Source organism: Salvelinus alpinus, chromosome 2, assembly GCF_045679555.1.
Source record: "Salvelinus alpinus chromosome 2, SLU_Salpinus.1, whole genome shotgun sequence".
NCBI classification, from domain to species: Eukaryota; Metazoa; Chordata; class Actinopteri; order Salmoniformes; family Salmonidae; genus Salvelinus; species Salvelinus alpinus.
In genome coordinates, this window is record NC_092087.1 from 443,773 (window position 1) to 468,470 (window position 24,698).

At 44.4% G+C, this 24,698-nt stretch overlaps 1 protein-coding gene across 1 annotated transcript in view; it reads left to right on the top strand.

Moving 5' to 3' along the window:
* The window catches only part of LOC139552593 (protein shisa-4-like), a 37,285-nt gene extending 13,868 nt beyond the window's left edge, over positions 1–23,417 (top strand). Inside the window, exons 2-5 of the mRNA XM_071364466.1 lie at positions 5,105–5,267; positions 10,263–10,387; positions 20,631–20,864; positions 21,420–23,417. Coding sequence (XP_071220567.1) covers positions 5,105–5,267; positions 10,263–10,387; positions 20,631–20,864; positions 21,420–21,622 — 725 coding nt within the window. The 3' untranslated portion in view covers positions 21,623–23,417. The remainder of the gene's footprint in view (positions 1–5,104; positions 5,268–10,262; positions 10,388–20,630; positions 20,865–21,419) is intronic.
* The last annotated feature ends 1,281 nt before the right edge of the window (positions 23,418–24,698 follow it).

A 24,698-nucleotide genomic window follows, 5' to 3' on the forward strand; every position in this document is an offset into this window, starting at 1 on the left:
ATCTTCTGCCACTATGGCCTATTTATTGCCTTAACGCCCCTTTTCTTACCTCATTTTCACACACTGTATATAGACTTTTAAAAAATGGTATTATTGACTGTATGTTTGTTTACTCCATGTGTAACTCTGTTGTTGTTTGTGTCGCTCTGCTCTGCTTTATCTTGGCCAGGTCGCAATTGTAAATGAGGACTTGTTCTCAACTAGCCTACCTGGTTAAATAAAGGTTAAATAAAAATAATAATAATAGTAGTAGAGAAAATGATTTATTTCAGCTTTTATTTCTTTCATCACATTCCCAGTGGGTCAGAAGTTTACATACACTCAATTAGTATTTGGTAGCATTGCCTTTACATTGTTTAACTTGGGTCAAACGTTTCGGGTAGCCTTCCACATGCTTCCCACAATAAGTTGGGTGAATTTTGGCCCATTCCTCCTGACAGAGCTGGTGTAACTGAGTCAGGTTTTGTAGGCCTCCTTGCTCGCACACACTTTTTCAGTTCTGCCCACAATCTTTCTATAGGATTCAGGTCACTCCAATACCCTGACTTTGTTGTCCTTAAGTAATTTTTCCACAACTTTGGGAGTATGCTTGGGATCATTGTCCATTTGGAAGACCCATTAGCGACCAAGCTTAAACTTGCTGACTGATGTCTTGAGATGTTGCTTCAATGTATCCACATCATTTTCCTCCCTCATGACGCCATCTATTTTGTGAAGTGCACCAGTCCCTCTTGCAGCAAAGCACCCCCACAACATGATTCTGCCACCCCTGTGCTTCACTGTTGGGATGGTGTTCTTCAGCTTGCAAGCATCCCCCTTTTTCCTCCAAACATAACGATGGTCATTATGGCCAAACAGTTCTATTTTTGTTTCATCAGACCAGAGTACATTTCCCCAAAAAGTATGATCTTTGTCCACATGTGCAGTTGCAAACCGTAGTCTGGCTTTTTTTTATGGCGGTTTTGGAGCAGTGACTTCTTCCTTGCTGAGCGGCCTTTCAGGTTATGTCGATATAGGACTCATTTTACTGTGGATATAGATACTTTTTTACCTGTTTCCTCCAGCATCTTCACAAGGTCCTTTGCTGTTGTTCTGGGATTGATTTGCACTTTTTGAACCAAAGTACGTTCATCTCTAGGAGACAGAACGCGTCTCCTTCCTGAGCGGTATGACGGCTGCATGATCCTATGGTGTTTATACTTGCATACTATTGTTTGTACAGATGAACGTGGTACCTTCAGGCGTTTGGAAATTGCTCCCAAGGATGAAGCAAACTTTTGGAGGTCTACAATTTTTTTTCTGAGATCTTGGCTGATTTCTTTTGATTTTCCCATGATGTCAAGCAAAGAGGCACTGAGTTTGAAGGTAGGCCTTGAAATACATCCACAAGTACACCTTCAATTGACTCAAATTATGTCAATTAGCCTATCAGAAGCTTCTAAAGCCATGGCATCATTTTCTGGAATTTTCCAAGCTGTTTAAAGGCACAGTCAACTTAGTGTATGGAAACTTCTGATCCACTGGAATTGTGATAATCTGTCAGTAAACAATTGTTGGAAAAATGACGTGTCATGCACACAGTAGATGCACACAGTAGATGCACACTAACCGACTTGCCAAAACTATAGTGTGTTAACAATACTTTTGGGGAGTGATTGAAAAACAAGTTTTAATGACTCCAACCTAAGTGTATGTTAACTTCCAACTTCAGCTGTATACACGTCGCAAGACCCACTGGTTGATGCTTATTTATAAAACCCTCTTAGGCCTCACTCCCCCATCTGAGATATCTACTGCAGCCCTCATCCTCCAGCCCTCAACACCCTTTCTGCTAGTCACATTCTGTTAAAGGTCCCCAAAGCACACACATCCCTGGGTCGCTCCTCGTTTCAGTTCGCTGCAGCTAGCGACTGGAACGAGCTGCAACAAACACTCAAACTGGACAGTTTTATCTCCATCTCTTTATTCAAAGACTCAATCATGGACACTCTTACTGACAGTTGTGGCTGCTTCGCGTGATGTATTGTTGTCTCTACCTTCTTGCCCTTTGTGCTGTTGTCTGTGCCCAATGTTTGTACCATGTTTTGTGCTGCTACCATGTAGTGCTGCTTCCATGTTGTGTTGTTGACATGTGTTGCTGCCATGCTATGTTGTCATAGGTCTCTCTTTATGTTGTGTTATGGTGTCTCTCTTGTCGTGATGTTTGTTTTGTCCTATTTTATTTTTTATCCCAGCCACTCAACACTGAGTTGTGGTAGTCTTGTTGGGGTTATTTGTGCATATTTGATTACATGCAAATGTCTAGTTCAGCAGTTTACACATTATGACTTAAGCCTCATTAAAAACCTTACTTGGCAAAATATAGCTAGCTTTCCTTGCTTTTTTGGTTAGCTACCTAGCCAACATTAGCTATCATCTGACTGGTGTTATGTTAGCTAGCTAATCAAAAGAAAAACACATTTATTGGCTAGCTACCATTCTTTGCCTGTTCGTTAGCTAGCTAGCTTTCAGTTGACTACTGGTGTTAGCTAACTACAGAGGCTAGCTGCTGGACTTTGGACAAGCAACCTAACATTAGCTAGCTAGCTAATAAAAAATATGTTTGCATTTGATTAATCTCAGCTTGAATACCACCTTACAGCCAGCTGTCTACTGTAGCCTAGGTTTGTTCACATTCTTATGACTGGCAGCCTGGTGCAAGCAGCTGTTTTGTTGTTGAGCAACAGACCTGGTGTTTAGAAATCTGTGCTTCGGCTATAAAATATGTTGGCATTGTCAGAAATGCTACAAAAAGTTAGCACATCTTTGGTTCTTAATGGACTGAAGTTTAGCACGTGAGAGAGATGTTTAAATTCTACATTTTACCAAAACTTTTACCCCTACAAACGTATTCAGTCCGAAAGGTGGCAGGTGTAACTTTAAGGACGCTGTGGTCTCATTCCTATCCGACTTCTAGATATTGAGCTAGATCGAAGCAAGAATTATTTAGATTTTTTTCTTCCTAAAGCTAACCACCCTGTTAAAAATCCGGTATGTTGTTCTCTATAACGGCCGAGCGGCTCATGACGAGAGTTGGGGAGTGTGCTGTGTACCTCCAAATTAAGTTGATTTTGTGAAATTTTCATCGATTTGTGTCATGTTGGCTTAGATATGATAGTAGGGAGATTTGAATTTAACATTGAACTTCAACCAATCCTTACTATAGTGACACCGACCGGCACGACTATAAATAATATAGTTGGTTCACAGTTGATATTTTAACCTGCGTTTCATGATCGCGTCTGGTGTGTATGGGCACAATCAACATGATGGCGCATGCCCGGTGTAGTCAGCACGAACACCCGATATAAAAAAATAATCAATTGATAGAACCTCAATGTAGTCTGTAGATAATGAATCGCGCAAGAATTACACATTTATAATTCCCTAAACCTGCCCGACCCGTTATAGGGGACTGTGGGTTATGAGTCATCCTGCGCTTCACAATTTTTAAATGTTTTATTTAACCTTTTTTATTTATGTAGGCAAGAAACAATTCTTATTTACAATGACGGCCTACTTGGGAACATTAGGGCAGAACGACAGATTTTTACCTTATCAGCTCGGGGATTCAATCCAGCAACCTTTCGTTTTTTTTTTTAAATATATATTTATTTTGAAGACATTTTGTTGAGGTGATTCATGTAGTAGTTTCCAGGGTATTTCTGCAACTGTAAGTAGGTTACTTAGTAAATATAACGGCATATTGTCGAATACTGGTCCACTTCTCACAAATACTTAAGATTTGTATTATAAACTAAAACAATTCAACAGTAATATCACCTTTCCATAATGTGATTAATTATTGGCGGCCATATTGGATTATGTACCGAAAAATTATAATAGGGGTGCCATGCCCCAATTTTTGCGGCACCCTTTCTAATATCAATTAAAGCATCCCAAAACTGATGCTTTATTCCGCTCTGTAACGGTTTCAGCACTTTTTGATGCTAAGGGCCCTGGACTATATGTTCTGTCACTGTCAAAACACGATTGAATGTAGAATTTGCTGAAGTATGATCTAGCTAGCTAGTTAACTATCATTATTTTTTTTGCAATATCCACTGCCTGTCACCTGTTATTGGGTGACGAACAATAACTTGACTTGTGTAGTTAAGCTGGTTGGAATGCATGCTACGTTAGCTTGTCACTAACTAGCTAAAAATAAGGAAAATAAATTCTGCTTCCATGTCGTATTTACATATACAGTCATTGCTTTCACCTCATTCCTGTGTAATGTTAAATGATGAAATATGCGTATTGTGAGGGCATTTGGTCAAGAGAGTTACTCGTTTTATAACTGTCTTTGCGCCCGATTTTGTGTGAAGGCCAGCTATTCTTCTACCCGCCACGTCATGAACGTCACAGTGCCCTCTGGTGGCTGTATGAGTATCAACCTCCATTTTTTTTTTAGGCTTCAGATCATTTCCAACTTTCTAAAAGTTAACTAATATCGAACTTGTAGAGCCATCATCATCAGCCTGGGCTCCAGTCTGTTTGTGCCACTTTGCTACTCTTTGGCAAGGAGTGGCATGATGGCACAAACGTATCTGGCATCAGGCTACCTTCACCAATAACTCTGTTGTTCTATATCTGTCAACGTTGTTGTTGCTGTGTGTCTTTCGAACACAACTCCCAACCTATAATGTATTTTCTACCCAGCTGTGTCCAACTCCCAACCTATAATGTATTTTCTACCCAGCTGTGTCCAATTTCCAACCTATAATGTATTTTCTACCCAGCTGTGTCCAATTCCAACCTATAATGTATTTTCTACCCAGCTGTGTCCAATTTCCAACCTATAATGTATTTTCTACCCAGCTGTGTCCAATTCCAACCTATAATGTATTTTCTACCCAGCTGTGTCCAATTTCCAACCTATAATGTATTTTCTACCCAGCTGTGTCCAATTCCAACCTATAATGTATTTTCTACCCAGCTGTGTCCAATTTCCAACCTATAATGTATTTTCTACCCACCTGTGTCCAACTCCCAACCTATAATGTATTTTCTACCCACCTGTGTCCAACTCCCAACCTATAATGTATTTATCTTTTCTACCCAGCTGGAGAGGACTGTGAAGCCTACCTAAATGCCTTCGGCCATTACCAGACCAAACGGGACTGCAGTACATACCAGTGGTGCTGTGGAACGTGTGACAATAGATACTGCTGCAGTATCCCGTCCCTCAGTCTGAGTGAGTCAGAACAGGACCACTGCATATTCAGGTAGGAGGACAAAAAACGATGTCCCAAATCAAATGGCACCCTATGCCCCATAGGGCTCTGGTTAAAAGTAGTGTACTATATAGGGAATTGGGTACCATTTTGGGACTGACTCGAGATATAACCACTGACCAGGTAGTTCAGTGTACTGGGATTATGTACTAAGCTTGTCTGAGACCTGAAGAACATGGGCAGTCTCTGTATTGTACTACAGCTGAACCCCCCGAGCCACCAACACATTAGCCTGGTTGTTGTTTGACATTCTGTTATGGTGTCAACCTCAACAACACCCCCGCCTTCCTTTCCTCTTTCCGACCAAGCTGAGGTCAGATCAGTAATGAATCGCCCCTTTCAGTAGATGTGGGCTCTGTCACAACCTCAGTCGAAAAAGAAATGCACAAAGACTAGACCACCCTCATCAACCCCACAGATGAGTTAGGACCCTGGGACTGAACACCTCCCTCCGCAACTGGATCCGGGACTTCCTGACGGGCCGACCCAAGGTGGTGAGGGTAGGCAACAACACCTCTGCCACGCTGACCCTTAACACGGGGGGCCCCACAGGTGTGTGTGCTTAGTCCCTTGCTGTACTTCCTGTTCACTCACGACTTCATCCACGGGGCTGCAGTGGTGAGGGTTTCGAGCTTCAAGTGCCTCGGTGTCCAAATCGCTAAGTAATTAAAATGGTCCACATACGCACACAGTCGTGAGGAGGTTGAAGAAAAGGTTTGGGCCCTCAAATCCTCAAAGTTCTACAGCTGCACCATTTGAGAGGATCTTGACTGGCTACATCACCGCCTGGTATGGCAACAGCACCGTCCTCGATCGCATGGACGCTACAGAGGGTGGTATGGACTCTATGGCTTGTGTGGCTGGAGTCTTAACTATTTTCCCGGCCCTTAATTTCGCGCTGCCTGATAGAGATCCTGGATGGCAGGGAGCTCGGCTCCAGTGGTGTACTGGGCTGAGGACTGTTCTCTCTGCTTCCACACGGCAAGCGGTACCAGAGCATCAAGTCTGACACCAGCAGGCTCCTGAACAGCTTCTATCCCCAAGCCGTAAGACTGTTTAATAGATAACAAAATGGCTACCTGGACTGTCTGAGTTGACCGTTGTATTTTATTTTTGCACTGTCTCTATGCACACTCACAGAACACTACACACTGACTCTCTCTCTCACACACACACACACACACACACACACACACACACACACACACACACACACACACACACACACACACCATCATATACTCTGCTGCTACTCATTTGATCATATATCCTGCTGTTATTTACATTTCTGGTGTGTTTTTTGTTCTACATTGCATGTTATCTTTAGTGCCACGTTGATATTGATTACTGCATTGTTGTGTTTAGAGGCAATAAAGACATTTTACTGGACATTAAAACTTCCAACCATGTTGCAGAAATCTGCTCTAAAGCAGTGTCCACACCTATCGAATGTAGCGATCATAATATAACAGCCGTATCTAGGAGATCCAAAGACGAGACCTAAAATAGTGTATGAGCGATCATACGAGAGGTTTTTGCAAAATTATTCCTATGTTGAAGACGTGAAAAATATTTTGTTGGTCTGATGAGCGTAATGTGGAACGTCCTAACGCTGCACTTGAAGTTGCTTCTTCTGATTAGTGGACAGGTAAGAGCCTGGACAGGTAAGAGCCTGGACAGGTAAGAGCCTATCAAGAAACTGACTGTTACAACTGCCAAATCCCCATGTATAGAGGATGAATTGAAAAAAATGTTTGCTAAGAGGGATGAGGAAAAAGGGAATAGCAAATAAGTCATTGACAACACAGCAGACTGGCAAACATTACAGTACATTGAGAAATCACGTAACTAAACAAAAAGGAGAAACTATGGAATGATAGAAGAAAGAATGGAGCTTTTTGATAGTAAAAAGTACTTTAAATGAAAAGCTAACTCAACTCCATCCTTCACTGAGGCAGATGGCTCATTCAGAACAAAACTCTTTGATATTTGCCAACTACCTTTTTTAACTTTTTTGTTGTTGACAAGATTAGCAAACTTAAGCATGCCATGCAAACAACAAACGCTGAGCCTTCATAGTTATGCATATTCCTAGGCCGTCATTGTAAATTTGAATTTGTTCTTAACTGAGTTGCCTAGTTTAAATAAAGTGAAAATAAATTAAGAAATGCATAACGGACCAAATTATGAAAGAAGAACACTGTAGATATGAATTCCGCAGTTAGTGTGGAATAGCAACCATTTGTTCACCTATCTATAAATAAGGACAAACCACCTGGAACCGACTACCTGGATGGTAAATTACTGAGGTTGGCAGCAGAATACATTGACTCCTATTTGCCACATCTTCAATCTAAGCCTAGAAGATAGTGTGTCCTCAGGCCTGGAGGGAGTCAAAGGTCATTCCGCTGAAAAGCACATTTTTAATGGTTCAATCAGCCTGGAGGTTAGCAAACTTCTGTTTTTAAAATCGTGTTCGACCAAGTACGTCATTTTACAGAAAACAAATTTAAAAACAGACTTTCAGCATGCTCATAGGGAAGGGCAATCGACATTCTCAGCACCGACACAAATGACTGATGATTCGCTGAAAGAAAGTGATAAGACTGTGGGAGCTGTTTTGTTAGACTTCAGTGCAGCCTTGGACAGTTGCCTATCCAATTGGACCATTTTGTTTGTTTGTTTTTACTAATGACCTTCCGCTGACCTTGAATAAAACCTGTGTGTCCATGAACGCTGATAACTCAACAGTGTACACGTTGGCTGTAACAGTTCAGTACAATAAAACAACTGACACCCTTAATATAGAGCTCCGGTCAGATTCAGAATGTGCTAAATATGTCAAACTAAAAGCATCATTTTTGTGGACAAATCACTTGCTCAACACTAAACCTCATCTGGATCTATTATTGAATAATGTGGCTTTTGAGCATGTTGAAGAGGCTAACTGCTGGGTGTCACCCTACATAGCAAGCTAAAATTAATGACCTTTTTTTTTCTTCTCCTCAATCTACACACAATACCCCATAATGACAAAGCAAAAACGTTTTTTTTTTAGAAATGTTTGCAAATTTATAAAAAATAATCATCTGAAATATCACATTTACATAAGTATTCAGACCCTTTACTCAGTACTTTGTTGAAGTACCTTTGGCAGAGATTACAGCCTCGAGTCTTCTTGGGTATGACGCTACAAGCTTGGCACACCTGTATTTGGGTAGTTTCTCCATTCTTCACTGCAGATCCTCTCAAACTCTGTCAGATTGGATGGATTTATTAATGAAATCAGTAACCGTCTCAGTGTACACGTCAATATTATTCTCAGAAGGTACCCGGAACATATCCCAGTCTGCATGATCAAAACTATCTTGAAGCGTGGATTCCGATTGGTCAGACCAGCGTTGAATAGTCTTTAGAATGGGTGCTTCCTGTTTTGAGTTTCTGCCTATAGGAAGGGAGGAGCAAAATGGAGTTGTGGTCAGATTTGCCGAAAGGAGGGCGGTGGAGGGCCTTGTATGCATTGTGGAAGTTAGAGTAGCAGTGGCTGAGTGTTTTAGCAGCGCAAGTGCTACAGTCAATATGCTGATAGAATTTAGTTATCCTTTTCCTCAAATTCTTAAAATCAGCAGCTACAATAAATGCAGCCTCAGGATATGTGGTTTCCAGTTTGCATGAAGTCCAGTGAAGATCCTTGAGGGCCGTCGTGGTATTGGCTTGAGGGGGGATATACACGGCTGTGACAACCAAAGAGAGTTCTCTTGGGAGACAATGCGGTCGGCATTAGGTTGTGAGGAATTCTAGGTCAGGTGAACAAAAGGACTTGAGTTCCTGTATGTTGTTACAATTGTGAAACATATACCCTCACCTTTCTTCCTGATGAGATGAGAGATGTTTATCCCTGTCGGTGCGATGTACTGAGAATCCGGGTGGCTGTACCGACTCCGACAGAGTATCCCGATTGAGCCATGTTTCCTTGAAACAGAGTATGTTACAATCTCTGATGTCTCTTTGGAAAGCAACCCTTTGCCCTGATCTCTTCAACTTTGTTATCTAGAGACTGGACATTAGTGAGAAATATACTCGGAAGCGGTGGGTGGTGCGCGTGCCTCTGACTAGAAGACCGCTCCGACTCCCTTTTCTCCGGCGACGTTGTTTTGGGTCTCTGGAATCAGTTCAAATGGCCTGGGTGGTGCGGACAACGGATCCGCTTCGGGAAGGTCGTATTCCTGGTCGTAGTGCTGGTAAGTTGATGCCGCTCTGATATTACATACAGCCGGGTAGAACTATTGGATAACACATACGATTTTCTGGGCTAACAATGTAAGAAATAATTAATTTAAAAAAACAAATACTATAAAGTTTCCTAAGGGCTAGAAGCGAGGCATCCCTCTGTCGGCGCCATTTTCCACCTCCCTTACCAAGGCCCTTCTTCCCCGATTGCTCAGTTTGGCCGGGCGGCCAGCTCTGGGAAGAGTCTTGGTGGTACCGAACTTCTTCCATTTCAGAATGATGGAGGCCACTGTGTTCTTGGGGACCTTCAATGCTGCAGACATTTTTTGGGACCTTTCCCCAGATCTGTGTCTCGGCGCTCTACGGATAATTCCTTCGACCTCATGGCTTGGTTGTTGCTCTGACATGCACTGTCAACTGTGGGACCTTATATAGACAGGTGTGTGCCTTTCCAAATCATGTCCAATCAAGTTGTAGAAACATCTCAAGGATGATCAATGGAAACAGGATGCACTTGAGCTCAATTTTGAGTCTCATAGTAAAAGGTCTGAATACTTATCTAAATAAGTTAATTTCCAAAAACCTGTTGTTACTTTGTCATTATGGGGTATTGTGTTCAGACTGATTTTTTATTTAATCCATTTTAGAATAAGGCTGTAATGTAACAAAATGTGGAAAGGGGGGAAGGGGTCTGAATACTTTCCAAATACACTGTATGTTTCACTGACTGATGGTATGTCTCTCTCTCTATTCCAGTGGCAATATGAGCACTTTGACCATCTCGTCATTCGTAGTGACAGCTGTCATCTTCATGATCAGTTTAATCTGTTGCTGTGTGTGTCCCTGCTGCTGCTTGTACAAAATGTGCCGGAAGCCCAGACGTAAGTCTCCTTGCACCATCACAACATGAATACTAACATGTTAATAACTCCAAGACTGGTTTAGATGTAAAAAGTATATGCTTTTAATTGTTTTTCTCAAGTGTGTGCACTACTCTCCACGCCTCCTGTAGTAGTCTGGGGGTCAGTTCAGACTGTAGTATCTCTGTAGTCTGGGGGTCAGTTCAGACTGTAGTATCTCTGTAGTCTGGGGGTCAGTTCAGACTGTAGTATCTCTGTAGTCTGGGGGTCAGTTCAGACTGTAGTATCTCTGTAGTCTGGGGGTCAGTTCAGACTGTAGTATCTCTGTAGTCTGGGGGTCAGTTCAGACTGTAGTATCTCTCTGTAGTCTGGGGGTCAGTTCAGACTGTAGTATCTCTGTAGTCTGGGGGTCAGTTCAGACTGTAGTATCTCTGTAGTCTGGGGGTCAGTTCAGACTGTAGTATCTCTGTAGTCTGGGGGTCAGTTCAGACTGTAGTATCTCTGTAGTCTGGGGGTCAGTTCAGACTGTAGTATCTCTGTAGTCTGGGGGTCAGTTCAGACTGTAGTATCTCTGTAGTCTGGGGGTCAGTTCAGACTGTAGTATCTCTGTAGTCTGGGGGTCAGTTCAGACTGTAGTATCTCTGTAGTCTGGGGGTCAGTTCAGACTGTAGTATCTCTGTAGTCTGGGGGTCAGTTCAGACTGTAGTATCTCTGTAGTCTGGGGGTCAGTTCAGACTGTAGTATCTCTGTAGTCTGGGGGTCAGTTCAGACTGTAGTATCTCTGTAGTCTGGGGGTCAGTTCAGACTGTAGTATCTCTGTAGTCTGGGGGTCAGTTCAGACTGTAGTATCTCTGTAGTCTGGGGGTCAGTTCAGACTGTAGTATCTCTGTAGTCTGGGGGTCAGTTCAGACTGTAGTATCTCTGTAGTCTGGGGGTCAGTTCAGACTGTAGTATCTCTGTAGTCTGGGGGTCAGTTCAGACTGTAGTATCTCTGTAGTCTGGGGGTCAGTTCAGACTGTAGTATCTCTGTAGTCTGGGGGTCAGTTCAGACTGTAGTATCTCTGTAGTCTGGGGGTCAGTTCAGACTGTAGTATCTCTGTAGTCTGGGGGTCAGTTCAGACTGTAGTATCTCTGTAGTCTGGGGGTCAGTTCAGACTGTAGTATCTCTGTAGTCTGGGGGTCAGTTCAGACTGTAGTATCTCTGTAGTCTGGGGGTCAGTTCAGACTGTAGTATCTCTGTAGTCTGGGGGTCAGTTCAGACTGTAGTATCTCTCTGTAGTCTGGGGGGTCAGTTCAGACTGTAGTATCTCTGTAGTCTGGGGGTCAGTTCAGACTGTAGTATCTCTGTAGTCTGGGGGTCAGTTCAGACTGTAGTATCTCTGTAGTCTGGGGGTCAGTTCAGACTGTAGTATCTCTGTAGTCTGGGGGTCAGTTCAGACTGTAGTATCTCTGTAGTCTGGGGGTCAGTTCAGACTGTAGTATCTCTGTAGTCTGGGGGTCAGTTCAGACTGTAGTATCTCTGTAGTCTGGGGGTCAGTTTAGACTGTAGTATCTCTGTAGTATCTTTGTAGTCTGGGGGTCAGTTCAGACTGTAGTATCTCTGTAGTCTGGCGGTCAGTTCAGACTGTAGTATCTCTGTAGTCTGGTGGTCAGTTCAGACGGTAGTATCTCTGTAGTATCTCTGTAGTCTGGTGGTCAGTTCAGACTGTAGTATCTCTGTAGTCTGGGGGTCAGTTCAGACTGTAGTATCTCTGTAGTATCTCTGTAGTCTGGGGGTCAGTTCAGACCGTAGTATCTCTGTAGTCTGGGGGTCAGTTCTGTAGTATCTCTGTAGTCTGGGGGTCAGTTCAGACCGTAGTATCTCTGTAGTCTGGGGGTCAGTTCAGACCGTAGTATCTCTGTAGTCTGGGGGTCAGTTCAGACCGTAGTATCTCTGTAGTCTGGGGGTCAGTTCAGACCGTAATATCTCTGTAGTCTGGGGGTCAGGTCAGACCCTAGTATCTCTGTAGTCTGGGGGTCAGTTCAGACCCTAGTATCTCTGTAGTCTGGGGGTCAGTTCAGACCCTAGTATCTCTGTAGTCTGGGGGTCAGTTCAGACTGTAGTATCTCTGTAGTCTGGGGGTCAGTTCAGACTGTAGTATCTCTGTAGTCTGGGGGTCAGTTTAGACTGTAGTATCTCTGTAGTATCTCTGTAGTCTGGGGGTCAGTTCAGACTGTAGTATCTCTGTAGTCTGGCGGTCAGTTCAGACTGTAGGTTCTCTGTAGTCTGGGGGTCAGTTCAGACTGTAGTATCTCTGTAGTCTGGTGGTCAGTTCAGACGGTAGTATCTCTGTAGTATCTCTGTATTCTGGGGGTCAGTTCAGACTGTAGTATCTCTGTAGTATCTCTGTAGTCTGGGGGTCAGTTCAGACTGTAGTATCTCTGTAGTATCTCTGTAGTCTGGGGGTCAGTTCTGACTGTAGTATCTCTGTAGTCTGGTGGTCAGTTCAGACTGTAGTATCTCTGTAGTCTGGTGGTCAGTTCAGACTGTAGTATCTCTCTGTAGTCTGGTGGTCAGTTCAGACTGTAGTATCTCTCTGTAGTCTGGTGGTCAGTTCAGACTGTAGTATCTCTCTGTAGTCTGGTGGTCAGTTCAGACTGTAGTATCTCTCTGTAGTCTGGTGGTCAGTTCAGACTGTAGTATCTCTGTAGTCTGTGGGTCATTTCAGACTGTAGTATCTCTGTAGTCTGTGGGTCAGTTCAGACTGTAGTATCTCTGTGTAGTATCTCTGTAGTCTGGGGGTCAGTTCTGACTGTAGTATCTCTGTGTAGTATCTCTGTAGTCTGGGGGTCAGTTCTGACTGTAGTATCTCTCTGTAGTCTGGTGGTAAGTTCAGACTGTAGTATCTCTGTAGTCTGGGGGTCAGTTCAGACTGTAGTATCTCTGTAGTCTGGGGGTCAGTTCAGACTGTAGTATCTCTCTGTAGTCTGGGGGTCAGTTCAGACTGTAGTATCTCTCTGTAGTCTGGGGGTCAGTTCAGACTGTAGTATCTCTCTGTAGTCTGGGGGTCAGTTCAGACTGTAGTATCTCTCTGTAGTCTGGGGGTCAGTTCAGACTGTAGTATCTCTCTGTAGTCTGGGGGTCAGTTCAGACTGTAGTATCTCTCTGTAGTCTGGGGGTCAGTTCAGACTGTAGTATCTCTCTGTAGTCTGGGGGTCAGTTCAGACTGTAGTATCTCTCTGTAGTCTGGGGGTCAGTTCAGACTGTAGTATCTCTCTGTAGTCTGGGGGTCAGTTCAGACTGTAGTATCTCTCTGTAGTCTGGGGGTCAGTTCAGACTGTAGTATCTCTCTGTAGTCTGGGGGTCAGTTCAGACTGTAGTATCTCTGTAGTCTGGGGGTCAGTTCAGACTGTAGTATCTCTGTAGTCTGGGGGTCAGTTCAGACTGTAGTATCTCTGTAGTCTGGGGGTCAGTTCAGACTGTAGTATCTCTGTGTAGTATCTCTGTAGTCTGGGGGTCAGTTCTGACTGTAGTATCTCTCTGTAGTCTGGTGGTAAGTTCAGACTGTAGTATCTCTGTAGTCTGGGGGTCAGTTCAGACTGTAGTATCTCTGTAGTCTGGGGGTCAGTTCAGACTGTAGTATCTCTGTAGTCTGGGGGTCAGTTCAGACTGTAGTATCTCTGTAGTCTGGGGGTCAGTTCAGACTGTAGTATCTCTGTAGTATCTCTGTAGTCTGGGGGTCAGTTCAGACTGTAGTATCTCTGTAGTCTGGGGGTCAGCTCAGACTGTAGTATCTCTGTTGTATCTCTGTAGTCTGGGGTCAGTTCAGACTGTAGTATCTCTGTAGTCTGGGGGTCAGTTCAGACTGTAGTATCTCTGTAGTCTGGGGGTCAGTTCAGACTGTAGTATCTCTGTAGTCTGGGGGTCAGTTCAGACTGTAGTATCTCTGTAGTCTGGGGGTCAGTTCAGACTGTAGTATCTCTGTAGTCTGGGGGTCAGTTCAGACTGTAGTATCTCTGTAGTCTGGTGGTCAGTTCAGACTGTAGTATCTCTGTAGTATCTCTGTAGTCTGGCGGTCAGTTCAGACTGTAGTATCTCTGTAGTCTGGGGTTCAGTTCAGACTGTAGTATCTCTGTAGTCTGGTGGTCAGTTCAGACTGTAGTATCTCTGTAGTATCTCTGTAGTATCTCTGTAGTCTGGGGGTCAGTTCAGACTGTAGTATCTCTTTAGTATCTCTGTAGTATCTCTGTAGGCTGGGGGTCAGTTCAGACTGTAGTATCTCTGTAGTCTGGTGGTCAGTTCAGACTGTAGTATCTCTGTAGTCTGGGGGTCAGTTCAGACTGTAGTATCTCTGTAGTCTGGTGGTCAGTTCAGACTGTAGTATCTCTCTGTAGTCTGGTGGTCAGTTCAGACTGTAGTATCTCTGTAGTCTGGGGGTCAGTTCTGACTGTAGTATCTCTGTAGTCTGGTGGTCAGTTCAGACTGTAGTATCTCTGTAGTCTGGTGGTCAGTTCAGACTGTAGTATCTCTGTAGTCTGGGGGTCAGTTCAGACTGTAGTATCTCTGTGTAGTATCTCTGTAGTCTGGGGGTCAGTTCTGACTGTAGTATCTCTCTGTAGTCTGGGGGTCAGTTCAGACTGTAGTATCTCTCTGTAGTCTGGTGGTCAGTTCAGACTGTAGTATCTCTGTATTCTGGGGGTCAGTTCAGACTGTAGTATCTCTGTAGTCTGGGGGTCAGTTCAGACTGTAGTATCTCTATAGTCTGGGGGTCAGTTCTGACTGTAGTATCTCTGTAGTCTGGTGGTCAGTTCAGACTGTAGTATCTCTGTAGTATCTCTGTAGTCTGGGGGTCAGTTCAGACTGTAGTATCTCTGTAGTCTGGTGGTCAGTTCAGACTGTAGTATCTCTGTAGGCTGGGGGTCAGTTCAGACTGTAGTATCTCTGTAGGCTGGGGGTCAGTTCAGACTGTAGTATCTCTGTAGTCTGGGGGTCAGTTCAGACTGTAGTATCTCTGTAGTCTGGGGGTCAGTTCAGACTGTAGTATCTCTGTGTAGTATCTCTGTAGTCTGGGGGTCAGTTCTGACTTTAGTATCTCTCTGTAGTCTGGTGGTAAGTTCAGACTGTAGTATCTCTGTAGTCTGGGGGTCAGTTCAGACTGTAGTATCTCTGTAGTCTGGGGGTCAGTTCAGACTGTAGTATCTCTGTAGTCTGGGGGTCAGTTCAGACTGTAGTATCTCTGTAGTATCTCTGTAGTCTGGGGGTCAGTTCAGACTGTAGTATCTCTGTAGTCTGGGGGTCAGCTCAGACTGTAGTATCTCTGTTGTATCTCTGTAGTCTGGGGTCAGTTCAGACTGTAGTATCTCTGTAGTCTGGGGGTCAGTTCAGACTGTAGTATCTCTGTAGTCTGGGGGTCAGTTCAGACTGTAGTATCTCTGTAGTCTGGGGGTCAGTTCAGACTGTAGTATCTCTGTAGTCTGGGGGTCAGTTCAGACTGTAGTATCTCTGTAGTCTGGGGGTCAGTTCAGACTGTAGTATCTCTGTAGTCTGGGGGTCAGTTCAGACTGTAGTATCTCTGTAGTATCTCTGTAGTCTGGCGGTCAGTTCAGACTGTAGTATCTCTGTAGTCTGGGGTTCAGTTCAGACTGTAGTATCTCTGTAGTCTGGTGGTCAGTTCAGACTGTAGTATCTCTGTAGTATCTCTGTAGTCTGGTGGTCAGTTCAGACTGTAGTATCTCTGTAGTCTGGTGGTCAGTTCAGACTGTAGTATCTCTGTAGTCTGGGGGTCAGTTCAGACTGTAGTATCTCTGTGTAGTATCTCTGTAGTCTGGGGGTCAGTTCTGACTGTAGTATCTCTCTGTAGTCTGGGGGTCAGTTCAGACTGTAGTATCTCTCTGTAGTCTGGTGGTCAGTTCAGACTGTAGTATCTCTGTAGTCTGGGGGTCAGTTCAGACCGTAGTATCTCTTTAGTATCTCTGTAGTATCTCTGTAGGCTGGGGGTCAGTTCAGACTGTAGTATCTCTGTAGTCTGGTGGTCAGTTCAGACTGTAGTATCTCTGTAGTCTGGGGGTCAGTTCAGACTGTAGTATCTCTGTAGTCTGGTGGTCAGTTCAGACTGTAGTATCTCTCTGTAGTCTGGTGGTCAGTTCAGACTGTAGTATCTCTGTAGTCTGGGGGTCAGTTCTGACTGTAGTATCTCTGTAGTCTGGTGGTCAGTTCAGACTGTAGTATCTCTGTAGTCTGGTGGTCAGTTCAGACTGTAGTATCTCTGTAGTCTGGGGGTCAGTTCAGACTGTAGTATCTCTGTGTAGTATCTCTGTAGTCTGGGGGTCAGTTCTGACTGTAGTATCTCTCTGTAGTCTGGGGGTCAGTTCAGACTGTAGTATCTCTCTGTAGTCTGGTGGTCAGTTCAGACTGTAGTATCTCTGTAGTCTGGGGGTCAGTTCAGACTGTAGTATCTCTGTAGTCTGGGGGTCAGTTCAGACTGTAGTATCTCTGTAGTCTGGGGGTCAGTTCAGACTGTAGTATCTCTGTAGTCTGGGGGTCAGTTAGTATCTCTGTAGTATCTCTGTAGTCTGGGGGTCAGTTCAGACTGTAGTATCTCTCTGTAGTCTGGGGGTCAGTTCAGACTGTAGTATCTCTCTGTAGTCTGGGGGTCAGTTCAGACTGTAGTATCTCTCTGTAGTCTGGGGGTCAGTTCAGACTGTAGTATCTCTCTGTAGTCTGGGGGTCAGTTCAGACTGTAGTATATCTCTGTAGTCTGGGGGTCAGTTCAGACTAGTATATCTCTGTAGTCTGGGGGTCAGTTCAGACTGTAGTATCTCTCTGTAGTCTGGTGGTCAGTTCAGACTGTAGTATCTCTGGAGTCTGGTGGTCAGTTCAGACTGTAGTATCTCTGTGTAGTATCTCTGTAGTCTGGGGGTCAGTTCAGACTGTAGTATCTCTCTGTAGTCTGGGGGTCAGTTCAGACTGTAGTATCTCTCTGTAGTCTGGTGGTCAGTTCAGACTGTAGTATCTCTGTAGTCTGGTGGTCAGTTCAGACTGTAGTATCTCTGTAGTCTGGTGGTCAGTTCAGACTGTAGTATCTCTGTAGTCTGGGGGTCAGTTCAGACTGTAGTATCTCTGTAGTATCTCTGTAGTCTGGGGGTCAGTTCAGACTGTAGTATCTCTGTAGTCTGGGGGTCAGTTCAGACTGTAGTATCTCTGTAGTCTGGGGGTCAGTTCAGACTGTAGTATCTCTGTAGTCTGGGGGTCAGTTCAGACTGTAGTATCTCTCTGTAGTCTGGGGGTCAGTTCAGACTGTAGTATCTCTCTGTAGTCTGGGGGTCAGTTCAGACTGTAGTATCTCTGTAGTCTGGTGGTCATTTCAGACTGTAGTATCTCTGTGTAGTATCTCTGTAGTCTGGGGTCAGTTCAGACTGTAGTATCTCTCTGTAGTCTGGGGGTCAGTTCAGACTGTAGTATATCTCTGTAGTCTGGTGGTCAGTTCAGACTGTAGTATCTCTGTAGTATCTCTGTAGTCTGGGGGTCAGTTCAGACTGTAGTATCTCTTTAGACTGTAGTATCTCTGTAGTCTGGTGGTCAGTTCAGACTGTAGTATCTCTGTAGTCTGGGGGTCAGTTCAGACTGTAGTATCTCTGTAGTCTGGGGGTCAGTTCAGACTGTAGTATCTCTGTAGTCTGGGGGTCAGTTCAGACTGTAGTATCTCTGTAGTCTGGGGGTCAGTTCAGACTGTAGTATCTCTGTAGTCTGGGGGTCATTTCAGACTGTAGTATCTCTGTAGTCTGGTGGTCAGTTCAGACTGTAGTATCTCTGTAGTCTGGTGGTCATTTCAGACTGTAGTATCTCTGTGTAGTATCTCTGTAGTCTGGGGGTCAGTTCAGACTGTAGTATCTCTCTGTAGTCTGGGGGTCAGTTCAGACTGTAGTATCTCTCTGTAGTCTGGGGGTCAGTTCAGACTGTAGTATCTCTCTGTAGTCTGGGGGTCAGTTCAGACTGTAGTATCTCTCTGTAGTCTGGTGGTCAGTTCAGACTGTAGTATCTCTGTAGTCTGTGGGTCAGTTCAGACTGTAGTATCTCTGTGTAGTATCTCTGTAGTCTGGGGGTCAGTTCAGACTGTAGTATCTTTGTAGTCTGGGGGTCAGTTCAGACTAGTATCTCTGTAGTCTGGGGGTCAGTTCAGACTGTAGTATCTCTGTAGTCTGGGGGTCAGTTCAGACTGTAGTATCTCTGTAGTCTGGGGGTCAGTTCAGACTGTAGTATCTCTGACCCTGTGTTATAAGTACTTTGTGACCCTATATAAGCACATCTGCTGATGTAAAAAGGGCTTTATGATTAGATGTGATGATACAGGAAGTGGTTTGACCACTCCCACTTTGATCCCGGCCAGCAGGATGTGCGTCCCGAATGGCAACCTATTCCGTTTTGTAGTGCACTACCCTGATCAAAACTAGTGCACTACCCTGATCAAAACTAGGGCACTACCCTGATCAAAACTAGGGCACTACCCTGATCAAAACTAGGGCAGTACCCTGATCAAAACTAGGGCAGTACCCTGATCAAAACTAGGGCACTATATAGTGACATTTGGGACAGCACAGGCCCAGCTCTCCCTGGAGTGGGCTGGGACGTGAGGGTTGTTTTCAAACAACACCCAATTGTGTAAAAGCCACTTCCTCCTTGCAGTGGAACAGAAATCCACTGTTAGTAACCGAACCTTTAGTGGAACTAAACATCTCTTCCTCTTTTTTGAGTTCTGGGAAAGATACAACTCAAAGTGACGTCTTTTTTTTTTTCCATTCCAAACTCTGTATTTATACACTTCCTGAACATTTCTGATTCATCCAATGATTCAACAAGACATCACCAGAATGTATTCATTTAACCTTTTTATTTTGAAATGAAACACAAAGATGGGCGGAGGTATATTTGGAACCTGGCAGCATTGCGTAAGAGTGGAATGTTACCAGGTTGTTTGGCAACATTTTTTAAATAAATGAACCTCCTCTAGAAATGTGTGTGAGCCTGTTGCATTATGGGACAGATATCTTCCTGATGCTGTTCTGACTGGTTTCTCACCGCTCGTTCTGATCGTCAGGCTGTGTTGCTGCTGCCTACATATTGCCCCCTGTACACACACACAGACACACACACACATACCCTCTCTCTACTGCTAGCTCCTGTCTTTGAGTATAACATGTATCTGTCAGACAACCCCTCTGCTTCCCACCTACACTCTATGGTTAACACTGAGGTATTCCATACACACTGGGTCTCTTCTCATCCCACCTACACTCTATGGTTAACACTGAGGTATTCCATACACACTGGGTCTCTTCTCATCCCACCTACACTCTATGGTTAACACTGAGGTATTCCATACACACTGGGTCTCTTCTCATCCCACCTACACTCTATGGTTAACACTGAGGTATTCCATACACACTGGGTCTCTTCTCATCCCACCTACACTCTATGGTTAACACTGAGGTATTCCATACACACTGGGTCTCTTCTCATCCCACCTACACTCTATGGTTAACACTGAGGTATTCCATACACACTGGGTCTCTTCTCATCCCACCTACACTCTATGGTTAACACTGAGGTATTCCATACACACTGGGTCTCTTCTCATCCCACCTACACTCTATGGTTAACACTGAGGTATTCCATACACACTGGGTCTCTTCTCATCCCACCTACACTCTATGGTTAACACTGAGGTATTCCATACACACTGGGTCTCTTCTCATCCCACCTACACTCTATGGTTAACACTGAGGTATTCCATACACACTGGGTCTCTTCTCATCCCACCTACACTCTATGGTTAACACTGAGGTATTCCATACACACTGGGTCTCTTCTCATCCCATCTACACTCTATGGTTAACACTGAGGTATTCCATACACACTGGGTCTCTTCTCATCCCATCTACACTCTATGGTTAACACTGAGGTATTCCATACACACTGGGTCTCTTCTCATCCCATATACACTCTATGGTTAACACTGAGGTATTCCATACACACTGGATCTCTTCTCATCCCACCTAAACTCGTCTTGACTAGTGAACCATAAACAAAGGAGACGTAAACTGTCTGAGGGTGAAGGTCTGTGTAGTGGCTTCAAACTAATGTCTCTAATAGCCTGCTTGGCTGAAACGTATTCCTAAATGTTTAGTTGTAATTTTTTCCCTTTGCTCTCAACTACCCTGAGAGAGACCCAGGTGTACCTTTTACAGGGTACTTTCTATTTACCCCTGGTGCATCTCTCCTCCCCAGCGGTGATCGCCACGACCGCCCACACAACGGTGGTGAATACCCACTACCCCCAGCAGCCCGTCCAGCCCTACCAGGGGGCCCCCCAGTACCCTGCCTACCAGACCGTGCCGGTCCAGCCTGGGTATGGGGTTCAGCCTCAACCCGGCTATGGAGGTGGCCAGCCCATGCCCACAGCACCAGGCTACCAGGGACAGCCTTTCCAGCCAGGACCACCCCCTCCTTACCAAGAGACTGGTAAGTGTCAGGAGAGTCTGTTGTGAGGCGAGTCTGTCATCAGGATCGTGTTTAGTGGGGCACACCGAAGCAGAACGGTTTACAACAGAAAATGGCATGTTATGATCATGATAGTATTAGATGTATTACTTAGGTGTGTGGTAATGTATTACTTAGTTGTGTGGTAATGTATTACTTAGTTGTGTGGTAATGTATTACTTAGTTGTGTGGTAATGTATTACTTAGTTGTGTGGTAATGTATTACTTAGGTATGTGGTAATGTATTACTTAGGTGTGTGGTAATGTATTACTTAGGTGTGTGGTAATGTATTACTTAGTTGTGTGGTAATGTATTACTTAGTTGTGTGGTAATGTATTACTTAGTTGTGTGGTAATGTATTACTTAGGTGTGTGGTAATGTATTACTTAGTTGTGTGGTATTAGTTGTAGTTGAAAACAAACAGAGGTGGTGGGAAGTCAAGCTTATTTGTAAGTGAAAAGAGGAGGAACCGTCTGGTGTGTTCTCCGTGTCTCTGGTGTGATGTGTTTAATGTCCTCTCTCTCTCTCTCTACCAGGTCCAGCCTATCCTCCTGCTATCCCAGTGTCTTATAGTCAGGCTGGGTTCAGTCCAGGACAGCTGTCTTACCCCCTCCAGGCTCCAGCCCAGCCTCAGCCAGCCTATCCCTGTGCACCTCCCGCCCAGCCCGACTTCCTCTCTGCACAGCCTGCCTACAACCCTGCCTTCATGGAGCCCCAGACTCCCAAGACTGGCAACTGAAGAAGCTCCTCCCATTCTCCATCCACCCGCTCTCGACAGACAGACAGACAGACAGACAGACAGACAGACAGACAGACAGACAGAAACTAACTGACTGACTGACTGACTGACTGGTGGGATAGAAACTGACTGACTGACTGACTGACTGGTGGGATAGAAACTGACTGACTGACTGACTGGTGGGATAGAAACTGACTGACTGACTGACTGGTGGGATAGAAACTGACTGACTGACTGACTGGTGGGATAGAAACTGACTGACTGACTGACTGGTGGGATAGAAACTGACTGACTGGTGGGATAGAAACTGACTGACTGACTGACTGGTGGGATAGAAACTGACTGACTGACTGACTGGTGGGATAGAAACTGACTGACTGACTGACTGACGGGATAGAAACTGACTGACTGACTGACTGGTGGGATAGAAACTGACTGACTGACTGACTGGTGGGACAGAAACTGACTGACTGGTGGGACAGAAACTGACTGACTGGTGGGACAGAAACTGACTGACTGGTGGGACAGAAACTGACTGACTGGTGGGACAGAAACTGACTGACTGGTGGGACAGAAACTGACTGACTGGTGGGACAGAAACTGACTGACTGGTGGGACAGAAACTGACTGACTGGTGGGACAGAAACTGACTGACTGGTGGGACAGAAACTGACTGACTGGTGGGACAGAAACTGACTGACTGGTGGGACAGAAACTGACTGACTGGTGGGACAGAAACTGACTGACTGGTGGGACAGAAACTGACAGACAGGTGGGATAGAAACTGACTGACTGACTGACTGGTGGGATAGAAACTGACTGACTGACTGGTGGGATAGAAACTGACTGACTGACTGGTGGGATAGAAACTGACTGACTGACTGACGGGATAGAAACTGACTGACTGACTGACTGACGGGATAGAAACTGACTGACTGACTGACTGGCGGGATAGAAACTGACTGACTGACTGACTGGCGGGATAGAAACTGACTGACTGGTGGGACAGAAACTGACTGACTGGTGGGACAGAAACTGACTGACTGGTGGGACAGAAACTGACTGACTGGTGGGACAGAAACTGACTGACTGGTGGGACAGAAACTGACTGACTGGTGGGATAGAAACTGACTGACTGGTGGGATAGAAACTAACTGACTGACTGACTGGTGGGATAGAAACTGACTGACTGGAGCCATACATAGTCATGATCCGGTCAATTCACTAAGCTGTTCTCTCCTTATCAATATGACTCCGACCTGTTCTCACCATATCAATATGACTCCGACCTGTTCTCACACGTGGGATTGAACTGAACTATGTGTGTATCCCAAATTGCACCCTATACGGTGCACTACCCTGGTCAAAAGTAGTGCACTACATAGGGAATAGGGTGCCATTTAGGACCAATCCTGTGTGTTCACTTTGTTTTAGGGCCAGGAGTTTTCCTGGTTGCCTCGTAACCTGGCCAGGAGACTTTGGTTCAGGGTATATTTAGGGCCTGGTCAAGCCTTGGGTTTCATCTCAAATGGTATCTTATTCCCTATATAGTGCACTACTTTTAACCAGGACCAATGGTCATGGCTGTGGTCTAAAGTGGTGCACTATATAGGGAATATGGTGCCATTTGGGAATAACTCCGGGCCCCTATGTTAAGGGTAATGTCTCATGCTATTCTTGTTAGAGGATGTTCATTACAAACCACACGGAGGAAAACTACCTTGGTTTCTGTTGCAAAGCGTTTTTCTCTGATGTTCTGACAACCCAGGATAAAATTAAACATCTGTCATTTCCATCAAGTTACTTATTTTTTTTTACCAGAGCCTTATTTACCAGAGTAATCATGTTAAAAACTCTGTTTCATAGGCCGTTAGTGCTTATTTTGGTAACCTGGCGGTGAAAGCACAGCGATACATGAAGGTTCCCTCTCTGCTACCAGTCTTTAGTGTGCAATGCAAAACACCGGTGTTGTCAGATAAACAAAAAGTCATATTCTGATTATTATTATTTTTTTTTTTTTAAACAACAGATTTTGCGCTGTAGATGACAGCCAAGAATGAAATGTCTGAATACTGCGTAAATGTAGTTTAGTGGTAAAACGTTCTATTAAAACGTATCCTATCAAGTTCACAAAGCGGGTACAGAAACTGAAAGCAAGAAACCTTTTGCCTTTTTTTTTTTTTTTACTACAAATTCTTCACCCAACCAAATATGAGATTTAGTTATTTTTTTAAATTAAACGATCAGTCTTTTTTGTTGTTGTCTCTCTCTCGTTTCCTTGTAGGTTGTATTTAGACGTTAAATCAGTGTTGACCGCTATTGGCTGTGTCCCTAACGGGCATCTTAATTCCCACAAAGGGCACGGTGTTCGGAATGGCATTCTTAACCGAACCAGGAAGTCCCATTTCAGGCAGTCTCTTTTTCCAAGAAGGCAGCAGTAGTCAGGATGAAGGCATCAAACAAACTTGGTTAAATCTTCACAACAACTGAAATGGTTCAGTATAGGGTGTAGTGTTAGGGTATCGTTTGACATAGCCCGTTTTTAGGAATGTCAAAACGTCCACTATAATATGCCTTTGTGGCTAACACTTGACACCCAGCGTCATAACACGTTATGACATTTGTCATAACCATTGACATAACTTGTCATAATATGGCCATAACACTGTCAAGACATATTTAGACCTGTTGTGACATAGTGTGTTATTTTATGGCTGGTTATAACACCTACATAAGAGTCCAAACCTACAACACAAGGCAAAGCATTCCATTACACCATAGCCTACATGCCAACATTGTTTGTTATATATATTTTTTTAAATGACCATATTAAATTGTAATTGCGTACACATTGATGTCAGACATGCACCTACCCCCCCCCCCCCCCCCCCCCCAATGCTCTGTTTCTGATGACTGGGATGAATGCAGGAGCAGGACCAGACACCCTCTGTGTGACTGATGACTGACATAAGGACTTGTACGTGATAGTCCTGTCTGGCTTATATGATTATGATGGTCGTAATGCTTCATGACAATGTTATAAAGTATATTTTCTACAAGTTATTTAAAATATGAA